The sequence below is a fragment of the Petaurus breviceps genome, unplaced genomic scaffold (assembly GCF_028583685.1).
Source record: "Petaurus breviceps papuanus isolate PSGF00001 unplaced genomic scaffold, PetGlider_PUasm1.0 90825, whole genome shotgun sequence".
In the NCBI taxonomy this organism is placed as follows: Eukaryota; Metazoa; Chordata; class Mammalia; order Diprotodontia; family Petauridae; genus Petaurus; species Petaurus breviceps.
Genome location: NW_027187353.1, coordinates 3,196,139 through 3,208,668, shown reverse-complemented (window position 1 = coordinate 3,208,668; position 12,530 = coordinate 3,196,139). Strand labels below are relative to the sequence as shown.

The following is a 12,530-nucleotide window of genomic DNA, read 5'->3' as shown; positions in this document are numbered from 1 at the left end:
AAATCATTAGTTGGGACCTTCCTTCCCAACATAAATGATATACACTTTTCAAAATTGTATTGATATAATTTCAACACACCACACAAACTTCTACGGTGTTTCCAAATGAATCCGCCACTCCACCTCACTCCCCTCAACCACCACCACCAATGCACAATATGCACAATCCCTGAAAACTATCAACAAAACAGTGAATGTGACTAATAGAGAACAGACAAGCTGATACCGTGTCAAAAGAAAGACCTGGGAATGTTTGATAAGGAAGTAGAGAGAGGGGGTTAGTGTTTTAAGTAGGAGTCTGGTCATTTAAAATAATCTTTTTCTTCTGACTCTACCAAAAAACTCTATAATTATAACAGCTGAACACAAGTTTGGAAAGAAAATCCAAACAAATATCTTTTCTTCAGTATCCTTGGAAGCAAGTACAAGGTGTTTTGTTTTTTTAATCTACTTTTAATTTCCTTTTTACCTTCACTGATTTCCTTTAAAAGGTAGATGAATTAATAAGAGGAAATTCTGATTCTAGCCAAAAGGAAGAACTGATTGTTGGGGTGGAAATTATGAAAATTTTGAAAATAATCATTCTCTTAAAGAATCTGTGACACAAAAGGAAAAGTAAACTGAGAATAACCTGAAATGCCTCCTGGATTTTCAATAGAAGATTTTAAAGGGTTTTAAAGGGTTTGGAGAAACTTCTATATCAGACTAAAGAGTTAAACACCAGGTAGGGCATCCCCCCCTCCTTTCTGAAGCATTTTAGCTGTCTGGCTCACCATCTTTCTCCAACTCCTGCCGCCTGCATACTGAGGAATATGAACATTCATGGCAATGCTCCCTCAAACACCTTACTTAACTTCCCAGTTCCACAATCTCCAATTCCATGACTTATTCCCCCACAGGGACGGTCATACCCTATTTCATCATCACCCACAAGTGTTCCACTTCTATTACCAAAACCTGACGCTCCTCTATCTCATCCTAACTTCCTTTCGTTCCATGCCTCACCTCTCCAAACCCTCCTATTTGCTGTTTGTCCTGATCATGACCTCTCATCTCTCTATCCCCTCAGTACTTACTCAGCCTATCTCTGGCTTCACTTTCCTCTTTTAAGATCAACACTAAACAGTTCTCTACTGTACATCTTCTCACCACCCGAGCCTTGACAAATCCAAGTCCTAGATTACTTTTATCTTCCTTCTTCTGTGCTCCTACTCATAATGCTGAACCAAGACTCCTCACCTGGGTCCTCACCCATAGCAAGCAATCCTTTCCTTCCTCTCTAAATGATTCCCTATCCCACTCCACCCAAAGGTTGCATAAAATTTATTCTCCTTTCCTGAAAAGTTTCCCTCTCCTGACTGTCCTCAACCACATTCTGTAAGAATGAGGTTAGGGGTGGCCAGGTGGCTCAGTAAGTAAGAGCACCGACCCCAGAGTCAGGATGACCTGGGATCGAATCCGGGCTCTGATACTTAGCACCACACCCAGAAATAACTGGCCATGTATGTGTAACCTTGAGCAAGTTACTTAACCCCAATTGCTTTAAAAAAAAAAAAAGAATGAGGTTAGCCAAGGCTAACCCTCTCTAGATACCCTTGATCCCATTCTCTAACAGACTGCTCCCTCAATCATTTCCCACCATTCTAATCTCCAATCCCTCCCAATATATTTGTTTCCTTTTTCCTGCTACCTTCAAAGAGAGACTGCTCAAGTCTCTTGAATTCTTTAAAAAAAAAAAAAAACTTCACTAGAGTCCATCAACCCTTCAAGGTATAGGCCTCTCTTCCCTTTCTCAGTCAAACTCCTTAAAAGGAGCTGCCTACACTCTACTGTCCTACTTCCTCAAACCTTTTGCAATCCAGCTTCCCAGCCCAACACTCCGCAACAACTCTCTCCAAATTTATCAATGAATGCTGCCAAATCAGGTCAGCTCATACTCTTCCTCACCTCTGAAGAGTAACTGACTTTGCTGTCATGTTCTCACTCCTGGATACTCACCCTTCCCTGGGTTCTTGTGATAAGGACTAACAGTGGCTGTGTCCCAAGGTGTCCAAGGCCCTGGGGCTCTTACAAGCTATTCTTTCTACACTGGAATACTAGGTGATCTCATCAGCCCTCTAAAGCTTTAACTATCTCATCTAGGAAGAGATGACACAGATCTAGATAGCCACCCCAGTGTCTCTTCCTATTGGATATTTAAAACTGAATATCCAATGATGTCAGAGAAATTTGGGAAGAACTGTATGAACTGATACAGATAAAGTGAGAAGAGCCAGAACAGTTTATACAATAAAAACATTGTAAAGATAAACAATTTTGAAAGACTAAGAGATCTACCCAATGCAACCATAATTCCAGAGAACCAAAGATGAAGTGCCCACTTCCTGACAAGCAGGAAGGGCTCAAGATGCAGAGACTGAGATAATTATTGGGGAATTTGACTTGTCTTTGCACCTGTTATGAGAGTTGGATTTTTTTTTTCCCTTTTTCTTTTGGGAGAGAAAATAGATTGGAAAAAAAATTCAATTTTAAAAAATCTAAGAGGTCCCATAGACCTCTTAAACCTATGTACCCAAAACATAATTCCTACCTTTCCTCCCAGCCCCTCCCCTGTACCTCCCAGGACAAGGTGAAATTTAATAAGGATGAAGGTCGGCTCCTGCCTGACCCACAGGAACTGTGCCTCTGCTGGCAAGGCTAAAACCCTCCGTGCTCCAACCAAAGCTCTGGAACTGTAACGAGGGGAAGGAGCGACATGTCTGAACCAGTAGAGGGAGTCTTCACACTGAAAGTTCTCCACATGGATAAAATAAGATCAGGACAAAATAAATACCAAATCTTACAATCTGGGTTTATGGGACCGAATTCACAAGTATAAGACAGGGGGAGGCATATAGGGAGTTAGTAGTTCAAATGAAAAAGAATGAAAGATTTCTAATGGCAAAGTTCTCATCAGGAATGTTAGAGTCTTAGGCTGTGTTAAGAAAAGAATAGCCTCCACAGCTAGGGACATTGGAAGTTCCACTACCCTCTGTCCTGGTCAGACTGTCTGGGAACCATTGTGCTCATCAGTTCTAAAACATTTTGGGAAGGACACTGCACGCTGGCAGCCAGGAGAGTGATCCATTGCCAGGGATACTGGCAATGATCAGGAACATCATGATGACAAGGTTTGCAAAGTGCTTTACAATATCATCTCAATGTATCCCCACAGCAACCCTGGAAGGTAGGTGTCCTTGTCGCCATTTTACAGATGACAAATGGGAGGGTGAGAGAGGGTAAGTGCAGCCCAGAAACACACAATTAGGAAGTGTCTGAGGTCACATTCAAACTCAGGTCTCCCTAACTGCAGGCCCAGCCCTACCTGATAGCTGGGAGTAACAGAGTACTGAATGCCTGTAGCTGACTGCATGGTCTCTGAGACTGTCTCATACACAGGAGGTGCAGGGGCAAGCACACGGTGCTGGTGTGGAAATGCTTCTGTGCTGCTGGCGATACGTCGCTGCTGGGACGCATACACAGGTGACTCCTGGTCATCCAAACGCCGCTTCATTCTGCAGTCATACTCGGGGATGCTCTACAAAACCTAGGGGGAAGCAAAAATGATTTTAATCACATTCTCCAGCCCAAGAAGATACACCATCAGCTGTGCTCATAGGCATCGACAGTAATGTGGCACATGCCCAAGAGTTTTAAATTCTAAGTAAATCTGGTTGGGAGACCTCTCTATGCTAGAGAGAAAGACCCTGCCTTGGTACAATTTCAGCACCTGCAAAAATGATCACAGGATCCAGAGCTTGAGAGTTTTAAGGGACCTCAGTGCTACTGAGACATACCACACCCTCATTTTACAGATAAGAATTAAGGCCAAGAGAAGTTAAGTTACTTACTCCAGGGGCCACAGCTAATAAGTGTTTGAGGTTAAGATCTCTTCCCTACCATCAAAATAATCAAATGTTCAAAACTGAAATATCTCTTGTAAATTGATTTGCACATGAATAAAGCTTAAGAAAGCATCCTCTAGTTTCTAAAAGACATATCAAACACCAGTTTTTTAAAAGTTCAATTCCATCTAAATGTAAACCATTACAGATATGGTCAACATAACATTTCTAATACATGTAATCATAAATTCTTAAAGTTCTAGTTAGTTCTCTGGTCAATTTAGTTCCTATTAAACAGGTGACCTCCCTGCTTTAACTCCCTCTTCATTTTAACTCTAATTCTTTCAAAGGAAAACACTCAACTCTTAATTCCTAGGTGATATTATCTACAAAGATTACTAGAGTAGTACTGTAGGAAACAGTCTAAAGACAGGTTTTTCTAGACCCCTGCACTACCACCATCTATATGACCTTTAACTAGATTATTCTAAGGTCCATCCTAGCCCTATAATTCTAGGATTCTAACAGTAAATATAGTTCAATATTGTTCCAATATTTAACCAACTGAGAAAACCTTTCTAACTCTCAAATCTAGTCTTAAGTCAACTCAAAAATATAGAACACCAAAGGTAGGAAGACTAACTACTGGGGCCTAAGAATTTTCCAGTGCTCTTTTCAAAATCAATTATCACTAACACAAATATAATTCACTGCCAAATGAAGAGCAGGCAAAAGCATGTTCCATCCTCCAACTGACACAATGGAACTATGTTTTCCTTCCTGTCATTCCACAAAAATTTCTTAAAATGCCATCACTCTGCCTGGTTAATGCAGTAGTAACAGCAGTCAATAGCAGGCAACAACAGCACTTGGCAGAAAATGTAAACACAGGAGGCTTTGATACAACCTCGAGGGAGCTTCTCCCATCCCCCCATTCCTTAGGTACAAACTGGCCAGGATTCAGAACAACTCCCTCAAGCTTCCTTCATCCATCTTTTTGGTTCCTTATCCCCATGTTTCCCAGAACTATAGACCCTATTACTCTTGCCCTCTCTTAGCCAACCTTCAGGCTTCAGAAACTTAAGTCAAAGGAACATCAAGACAACTGTTAAGCAAAATATGTAACCTTAACAGTATTTTATGCTTATTTGTCACAAATGATTATCTGTATAATATCAGCACAGAGACTTTTGGACCATAACGACCATGTCTCTATCTGAACTCTGAAATCATATGTAGCCCAGTTTCAAAGTTCAATTAACAACCACTTATGATTTACATACATTTGACATTTTACAAAAAGCTTTCCTTACAAACTACCTCATGAGAGAACTGACAGTCCCATTTTACAGAGGAGTAAATAGGCTCAGTGACTAAAGTGATTTAACTGAAGGTGACAAAACTAGGCAGTTGCAGAACCAGGGTCTGCACCTAGTGCTCTTTCTCCTTCTCAATAATCATGTATCTGCTGGCTCCCTATTACTACCTCAAGTATCAAATGTAACATCCTTTGGCTTTTAAAATAGCCCTTCATTGGGGCAGCCAGGTGGCTCAGCGAGTAAGAGTACCGGCTCCAGTGTTGGGACGACCTGGAGATCAAATCCTGGGCTCAGACACTCAGCACCACACCGAGAAATAACTGGCCGTGTAACCTTGAGCAAGTTACTTAACCCCGATTGCTTAAAAATATAAAAAAAAAAAAATAAAAAAGATAAAATAAAATAAAATAGCCCTTCATAAGCTGGCTTCCTCCTACTACACCTTACTCCCAACTCACCCCTTACACACTCTATTGTCCAATAACACAAGGGCTCATGCTTTTCTCCAAACAAAATACTTCATCTCCTGACTCTAGGCATTTTCACTCTCAGTACCCCACATCTGGAACTCCTCCTCTATATTTCCTGGCTTTCTTCAAGTCAGCTAAAATCCTATTTTCTGAAAGAAGACTTTCCAGGTCCCCTTAATACTTTCACTGAGATTATCTCCAAATTATCCTGGATTTATGTAGTTGTTGTATATTATCCCCCCCCTCCCCGATTATGAGTTACTTGAGGACAGCAGGAACTGTTTTTTACTTTCTTTGTATCCCCAGTGCTTAGCACAGTGCCTGGTACATATTAAATGCTTAATAAATGCCTGCTGACTGGCCTCAAAGTAGCTATTACTCAATGAACTCCAAAATCTGGTTTTTCAGTTCTCCTGGTCAGAAACCTTGGTGCTTGCTCTTCTGACACAAATCTGTCTTGAATGAGCTAATTTTAACCTTTTACGCTGTTAGAGTTCTCATTGCAGGTGGGAAACTAAATTAAGATTAGGATACTCAGGGAGTAAATTTATCAGAATAAGGGCTGGGTGCTCTCAGCTGTTAGTCTGCCCCTCTCAAACTCTACACAGCTTTCCCTTTTCCAATGTTCCAAGCTATAGGTGTTCTGATCCTGTTTACCAGGAGGGGCTCCCTCTAAGCTCACTTTTTAACACTTTGGTCCTAAGATTACCGTTAATCAGGAGGGCATGTCCTCACTTACCACTGGTCAAAAGCCAATCAATATAAAATGTTAAATCATTCTCAAGGATATGATTTCTTATTTCCTATCTTCAAAGAAACCACTTTTTCTTGCTCTGGTTTCACATTAGACAGGGTCATCCTGACCCCCACTTATGCAGTCTGGTACTTGAATCAAATTTCCTTACTTTATAACGGTTCTACTTGCTCCAATATATTCCTTTATGAAAAAACTACCTAAGTATGAAAGCAGGGGCAATGCTTTCAAAAAGAAAGTACACTTGAGGAGCAGAAACTGACAGACCCTGAAGAAACCAAGATAGTGGAAATATTTTGTGGTTTGTACAGTAGGGCAGCTTTGAGCTCCCCACTCCCAACTATTCTGGACGCAGACCTAATTGCCTATATGGTCACAGCCTTCTTAGAGAGAGAAGACTGATGAGGGTATAAACAACAACTCTGATTTACCAACATGGGACTTCAGGAGGACAACTCAGAACACCCATTGCTTCTACTATTTAAAATTTCTCAAAGTGACAGTACCATGGTAGAGCCTTGGGAAAGCTTGTTTCTTTAGGTACAAATCACCAAGGAAACTTTATACCTGTTCAATCCTCCTCCGCTCCCTTACTAAATTCATTCCACTTTTTATTTACTTTGCCTTTGGAAAAATCATAGAATGTAAAGCTATATGGAAAATTTGTTCCATGCCTTTTCTGTTTTGTCCCTAACTCTTTACACTATATATATATGTTTTGCTTTTTTGGAGGGCAATTGGTGTTAAGTGACTTGCCCAAAGTCACACAAATATTAAGTGTGTCAAGTGTCTGAGGCCGGATTTGAACTCAGGTCCTCTTGACTCCAGGGCCGGCGCTCTATTCACTGCGCCACCTGGCTGTCCCAATACTATATTTTAAAAATATGTACAAGTACCCTTTCAGGAATCACGTAGCTAGAAAATATTTACTAAAAAATGATTTTTTTTTAAAGTACAAATCCCACCCTTCCAAATTTGGCTTATAAACACAAAAGGGTAATAATACAAAGCAGCATTTCATTCTTAGGGTTAAGTTAGTGAAAAAGCTAAGTGCTCTCTTTGTATCCTCGGCCAACATAATACTAAATGTTTGTTGAACTAAAGTGATGCTTAGTTTAAATCAGGTAAAGACTTGTGTGGATGAAGGAGGTAAGTCTTTAAAAATGGATAGGATCTAGGGAGGAAAAGAGATACAAAAGGAAATACATAACATTCTGGTCACATCAAAGTTCCACCTATCTTGATCAAGGAACTCCTACCCCAGACGTAGTGCCTGGCACACAGTAAGCTCTTATAAGAAGGGCTCCATGACACAAAAGAAGGTTTAGAACCTCTGTTGTAGGGGAGGTTCTGATAACAGTAACCCAGCAGCAGTTTACTGTTGCTTAGACTCAAACCTAAGTTGAGAATTTGCAGAACTCAGGCCAAGGGGTAGCAATCAGACTGCCTTGGATCAAACCTTTGAGAATATTGATAGCTTTGCAGGTCCCCACCCTGAGCTTTCAGACAGCCAAGAACACCACAACATTCAACATCCCAAGAAACAGACCTTCCTTCCCTCCTTAAGTTCTGCAGAGTCCAGCTCTAACTTTTAAGTCGAAAGTCAGGAAGTGGACTAGAAGCATGAGCAAACAAAAAAAGAATTCCACTGTAAAAAGCTATTAGGGTAACAGACACTCAAGCCACAACCCCCATCCCAAAAAAAGGGAATGGCCTCAAAACATCTACAAGAAAACTATCAAAGAAAAACACAAATGTTTTGACACAAATGCAACTAAAATTTCTAGAAGAGTTATTAAGCAAGAGTTTAAAAAATGCTTCAGTCAATGAAATGAGACACTAGTGGCAAAACCTGGAAAATGAATGAGAATTAGAGAAGAAAAAACCGGAAAGGGGATAAAAGCTTGGCAGAAGAGATATAAAACCTTGTCCATGAGACAATCTTCTGGAAAATTAGAATGGACCAAAAAGAACCCAATGTTTCCACAAGACAAGAAGTAGTATTAAAACAAAGTCAAAAGACTGTAAAAATAGAAAATGTAAGACATTTCATAGCACGAACCATTAACTTGGACAACATTCCAAGGAGAAGAAACTTAAGATCATCAGAATACCTGAACATCGTGACTAAAACAAGAACCTAAACATCATACTTCAAGAAATCTTAAAAGAAAACTGCACATAGGGCGGCTAGGTGGCTCAGTGAAGAGAGCACCACCCTGGAGTCAGGAGGACCTGAGTTCAAATCCATCTTCAGACAATTAACACTTACTAGTCATGTGACCTTGGGCAAGTCCCTTAACCCCAACTGCCCTCCAAAAAAAAAAAGAGAAAGAAAACTGCACAGATGACTTAGGACCAGAGAGCAACAAAGAAATTGAAAGAATTTACTGGTCATCTCCTAAAATGAAAGTTTCTAGGAATATCATAGTCAAAATTCAGGGTTTCCAGGTCAAAGAAAAATACTTCAAGCAACCAGAAAGAAAGAATGCAAGTACTGAGGGAACCCCTGTCAGGATTACATACAATATAACAACTACCACTATAAAGGGGCAGAGAGACTGGGATACCATATTCCAGAAAGCAAAGGAGACAGGTTTACAGCCAAGAATAATGTACCCAGAGAGTTAATATAATTCTGGAGGGCAGGGGGAGAAAATGGACCTTTAATGAAATAAAGGACATAAAACCAAACAAGAAAAGGAAAAAGATCAGGTAGTTTGCTTCCATCTGGATATAAACTCAGTTCTTTCTAGTTCTTTCTCTGGATGCACACATACTCTCCATCATGAGTCTTTTGGGATTGACTTATATCACTGCATTGCTGAGAAGAGTCCAGTCTATCAAAGCTGGTTGTCACACATACGTTGTGTCTATAATTGTGTACAAATCTCTCCTGGTTCTACTCTTCTCACTCAGCATCAGTTTGTATAAGCCTCTCCAGGTAAATATGAAGTCCATCTGCTACTCATTTCTTATAGCACAATAGTATTCCATAACATGCATATACCACAACTTGTTCAGCCATTCCCCAATTGATGGGCATCCCCTTATTTCCAATTCTTTGCCACCACAAAAAGAACTGCTATAAACATTTTTGTACATATGGGTCTTCCTCCCACTTCTATGATCTCTTTGGGATATAACCCTAGGAGTGGTATTGCTGGGTCAAACGATATGAAAGTATTTATAGCCCTTTGGGCATAATTCCAGATTGCTCTCCAGAAAGGCTGGATCAGTTCACAACTCCACCAGCAATGCATTAGTGTTCCAATTTGCCCACATCCTCTCTAGCATTTGCATTTTCCTGTTTTGTCATCTTAGCCAATCTGACTGGTGAGATGTGGTACTTCAGATTTGTTTTGATTTGCATTTCTCTAATCAATAGTGATTTAGAGCATTTCTTCATATGCTTATGGATATCTTTAATTTCTTTCTCTGAAAATTGCCTGTTCATATCCTTTGACCATTTATCAATTGGGGAATGACTTGTATTCTTATAAATTTGACTCAATTCTCTGTATATTTTAGAAATGAGTCATTTGTCAGAGAAATAGGTTGTAAAGATTCTTTCCCAATTTCCCACCTCCCTCTTAATCTTGGTTACATTGGCTTTGTTTATACAGAAGCTGCTCAATTTCATGCAGTCAAAATTATCCATTTTATATTTTATAATGTTCTCTAATTCTTGTTTAGTCATAAAGTCTTTCCCTCTCCACAAATCTGACAGGTAAACTATTCCTTCAGGCTATTTTTTTTTTTTTTAAAGCTAGAAAAGTGAGCATGTTTGCTAGCACAGAGTAAAAATCTGGTGATGAGAGAAAATTGGAAAATGTTTTAAATAAGGATAACAACTATGGGACATTTAGATGCTAGAATAAACTTGAAGTGAAGATGATGAATATTTTCTCTAAAACATAATGAAAAAGCAATATGTCACACAAACCATTTTCTAGACTTTCTTTTTGGTAGATATAATTTTCATGTCACCTGAGTCTGGCTGTGTTGAGTTCATATGCTCTTGTGAAAGCTGATCTCTGAGAACAGAATGCCAAAAAGCAAGGAAAAACACTGAAAGTTATAACCTGTGAAAAGAAGTGTAATGAACTATAAAAGAAAATTAGACAAAAATGTAATGAACCAGAGTTAATTACCAAAAAAAAAAAAATCCTAATAAAGCATAAGAATCAAAATTTAAAACAAAAAAGGAGATATATACCACAAAAAGTGAAGCCCTGGGCCTACGATCACTTAATGGAAAATGAAATCTATCAAGAAGAGTCAAAAAAAGAAATTTTTTTTTTCGGGGCGGGGGGGAGGGATGACAGGGGAGACAAAGGGAGGGACTAAAGGGAAGGGGCATCTACTTTAAAGTTTTTCATTAAAATCTTTTCTTTTTCATATCATCTTCATTTATCAATATATCCTTCCTACTCAGAGACTTCCATTATAATAAAGAATAAAAAAAAAACAAAAGGACGGTTAGCCAAACAGCACATCAACTCAGTTTTGACATATCTTCAACAAATTTCTCTTAAGAATTCAAACTTCCCAAGTTTTACAACCTAGAGATCCTCTTCATTAAAAACACACATTTGACGGTCTTCATTTTTAAATTATCTAATTGGCTAGAGGCAATAGAATTATTTAAGGCAAGAAGACAGAAACAGGCGCACCTTCCCCATTCATCCAGTCTCTTCCTCTACTCTTCTTTCTCAGCACCTGGTCAAGTCCTGCCTCAGACATTTATTATGCTGCCCCTCAGCAAGTCACACCATGTCTCAGAAGACCAGTACCCCTTATGTGTAAAAAAAAAGAAGGACATAACAGCACCCACGTCCAAGGGCTGTCTGGAGGGTCAAATGTGATCAATGTAAGGTATATAAATGCTATCATCACCCCCATCATCGTTGTTGTCGCCGTCATCATCATCATCATCATCATCATCATCATCATCATCATCATCGTTATCCCCAAAGCCTCACACACAAAAAAACCTTAAGATCATATCCCTTCCAATCAATAAGCACTCATCCCATGCCATATGTGCCAGACCCCAGGATCCCAATATAGAAATGAGCCAGTCCCTAACCTAAAGGAGCATGGTCTACTGGGAATTTATGCAAAATAAATACACAGTGAGAGGGGAAGAAAGGTGAGGGAGAGGAGGAAGACACTACTCACAAGTGAGAAGATCAAGAAAGGCCTCTTGAGGTAGGTGGCCCTTGAGAAGGGCCTGAAAGGGAACCAAGGTTCAAGTCAAGGCAGGAGTGACAGAACACTCCATAAAGGCATAAAGCAGGAAAAGGAATGTGCTATGAAGGGAAAGCGAGCATCAGTGAACTGACAAGACAGAAGGGGTAGTCATGTGTAGCCAACCTGGAAGTCAGGCTTCAGCCATGCAGGGCTTTTAAAAGGAATCTGTGTTTTATCTAAAGGCAAAGGGGAACCAGTGAGGTTTCTCTAGCAGAGGAGTAGCATACTTAGATTTGTGCTTTAGGAATATCAATTTGGCAGGTTGGAATGTAGAAGATGCAAACTTAAACTTGGATGCAAAGAAACCATACTGCAACAATCCAGGGATGATGAAAGGCCAAATTAGGGTGCTTGTGAATTGAGTACTGTACAGTGAATAGAGCATTGAGCCGTGAGTCTGGAAGACTCATCTTCCTCAGTTCAAATATGGTCGCAGACACTATTGCTAGATGGGTGACCTTGTGTAAGTCACTTCACCTGTTTGCCTCAGTTTCCTCATCTGTAAAATGAGCTGGAGGAGAAAGAGCAAACCACTCCAGCATCATTGCCAAGAAATCCCCAAATGGGGTCAAGAAGAGTCTGACATGACTGAAAAACAAATGAACAAAGGGATGGGTGCCATGAGAGGGCTGTAGTATGCTGTTAATAATTTCTGGCTTCTATAATTCTGTACCCCCTTCCTATATGTATAATGCATATAATTTTGCAACTGTTAAGTGCTAGCCTTCCTCATTCTCTGGAATGAGAATGGATTGCTTGCTATAGAATCTCTGTATATATTACACAATTATATATATATATATATATATATATATATATATATATATATATATATATATATGTCTTT

At 39.6% G+C, this 12,530-nt stretch overlaps 1 protein-coding gene across 2 annotated transcripts in view; it reads right to left on the bottom strand.

Moving 5' to 3' along the window:
* The window catches only part of SIN3A (SIN3 transcription regulator family member A), a 77,354-nt gene that overhangs the window by 36,942 nt on the left and 27,882 nt on the right, over positions 1-12,530 (bottom strand). For both annotated transcript variants that reach the window (XM_069071121.1, XM_069071122.1), the window contains exon 2: positions 3,365-3,586. In XM_069071121.1, the coding sequence (XP_068927222.1) occupies positions 3,365-3,553 (189 nt within the window). In that variant the 5' untranslated portion in view covers positions 3,554-3,586. The remainder of the gene's footprint in view (positions 1-3,364; positions 3,587-12,530) is intronic.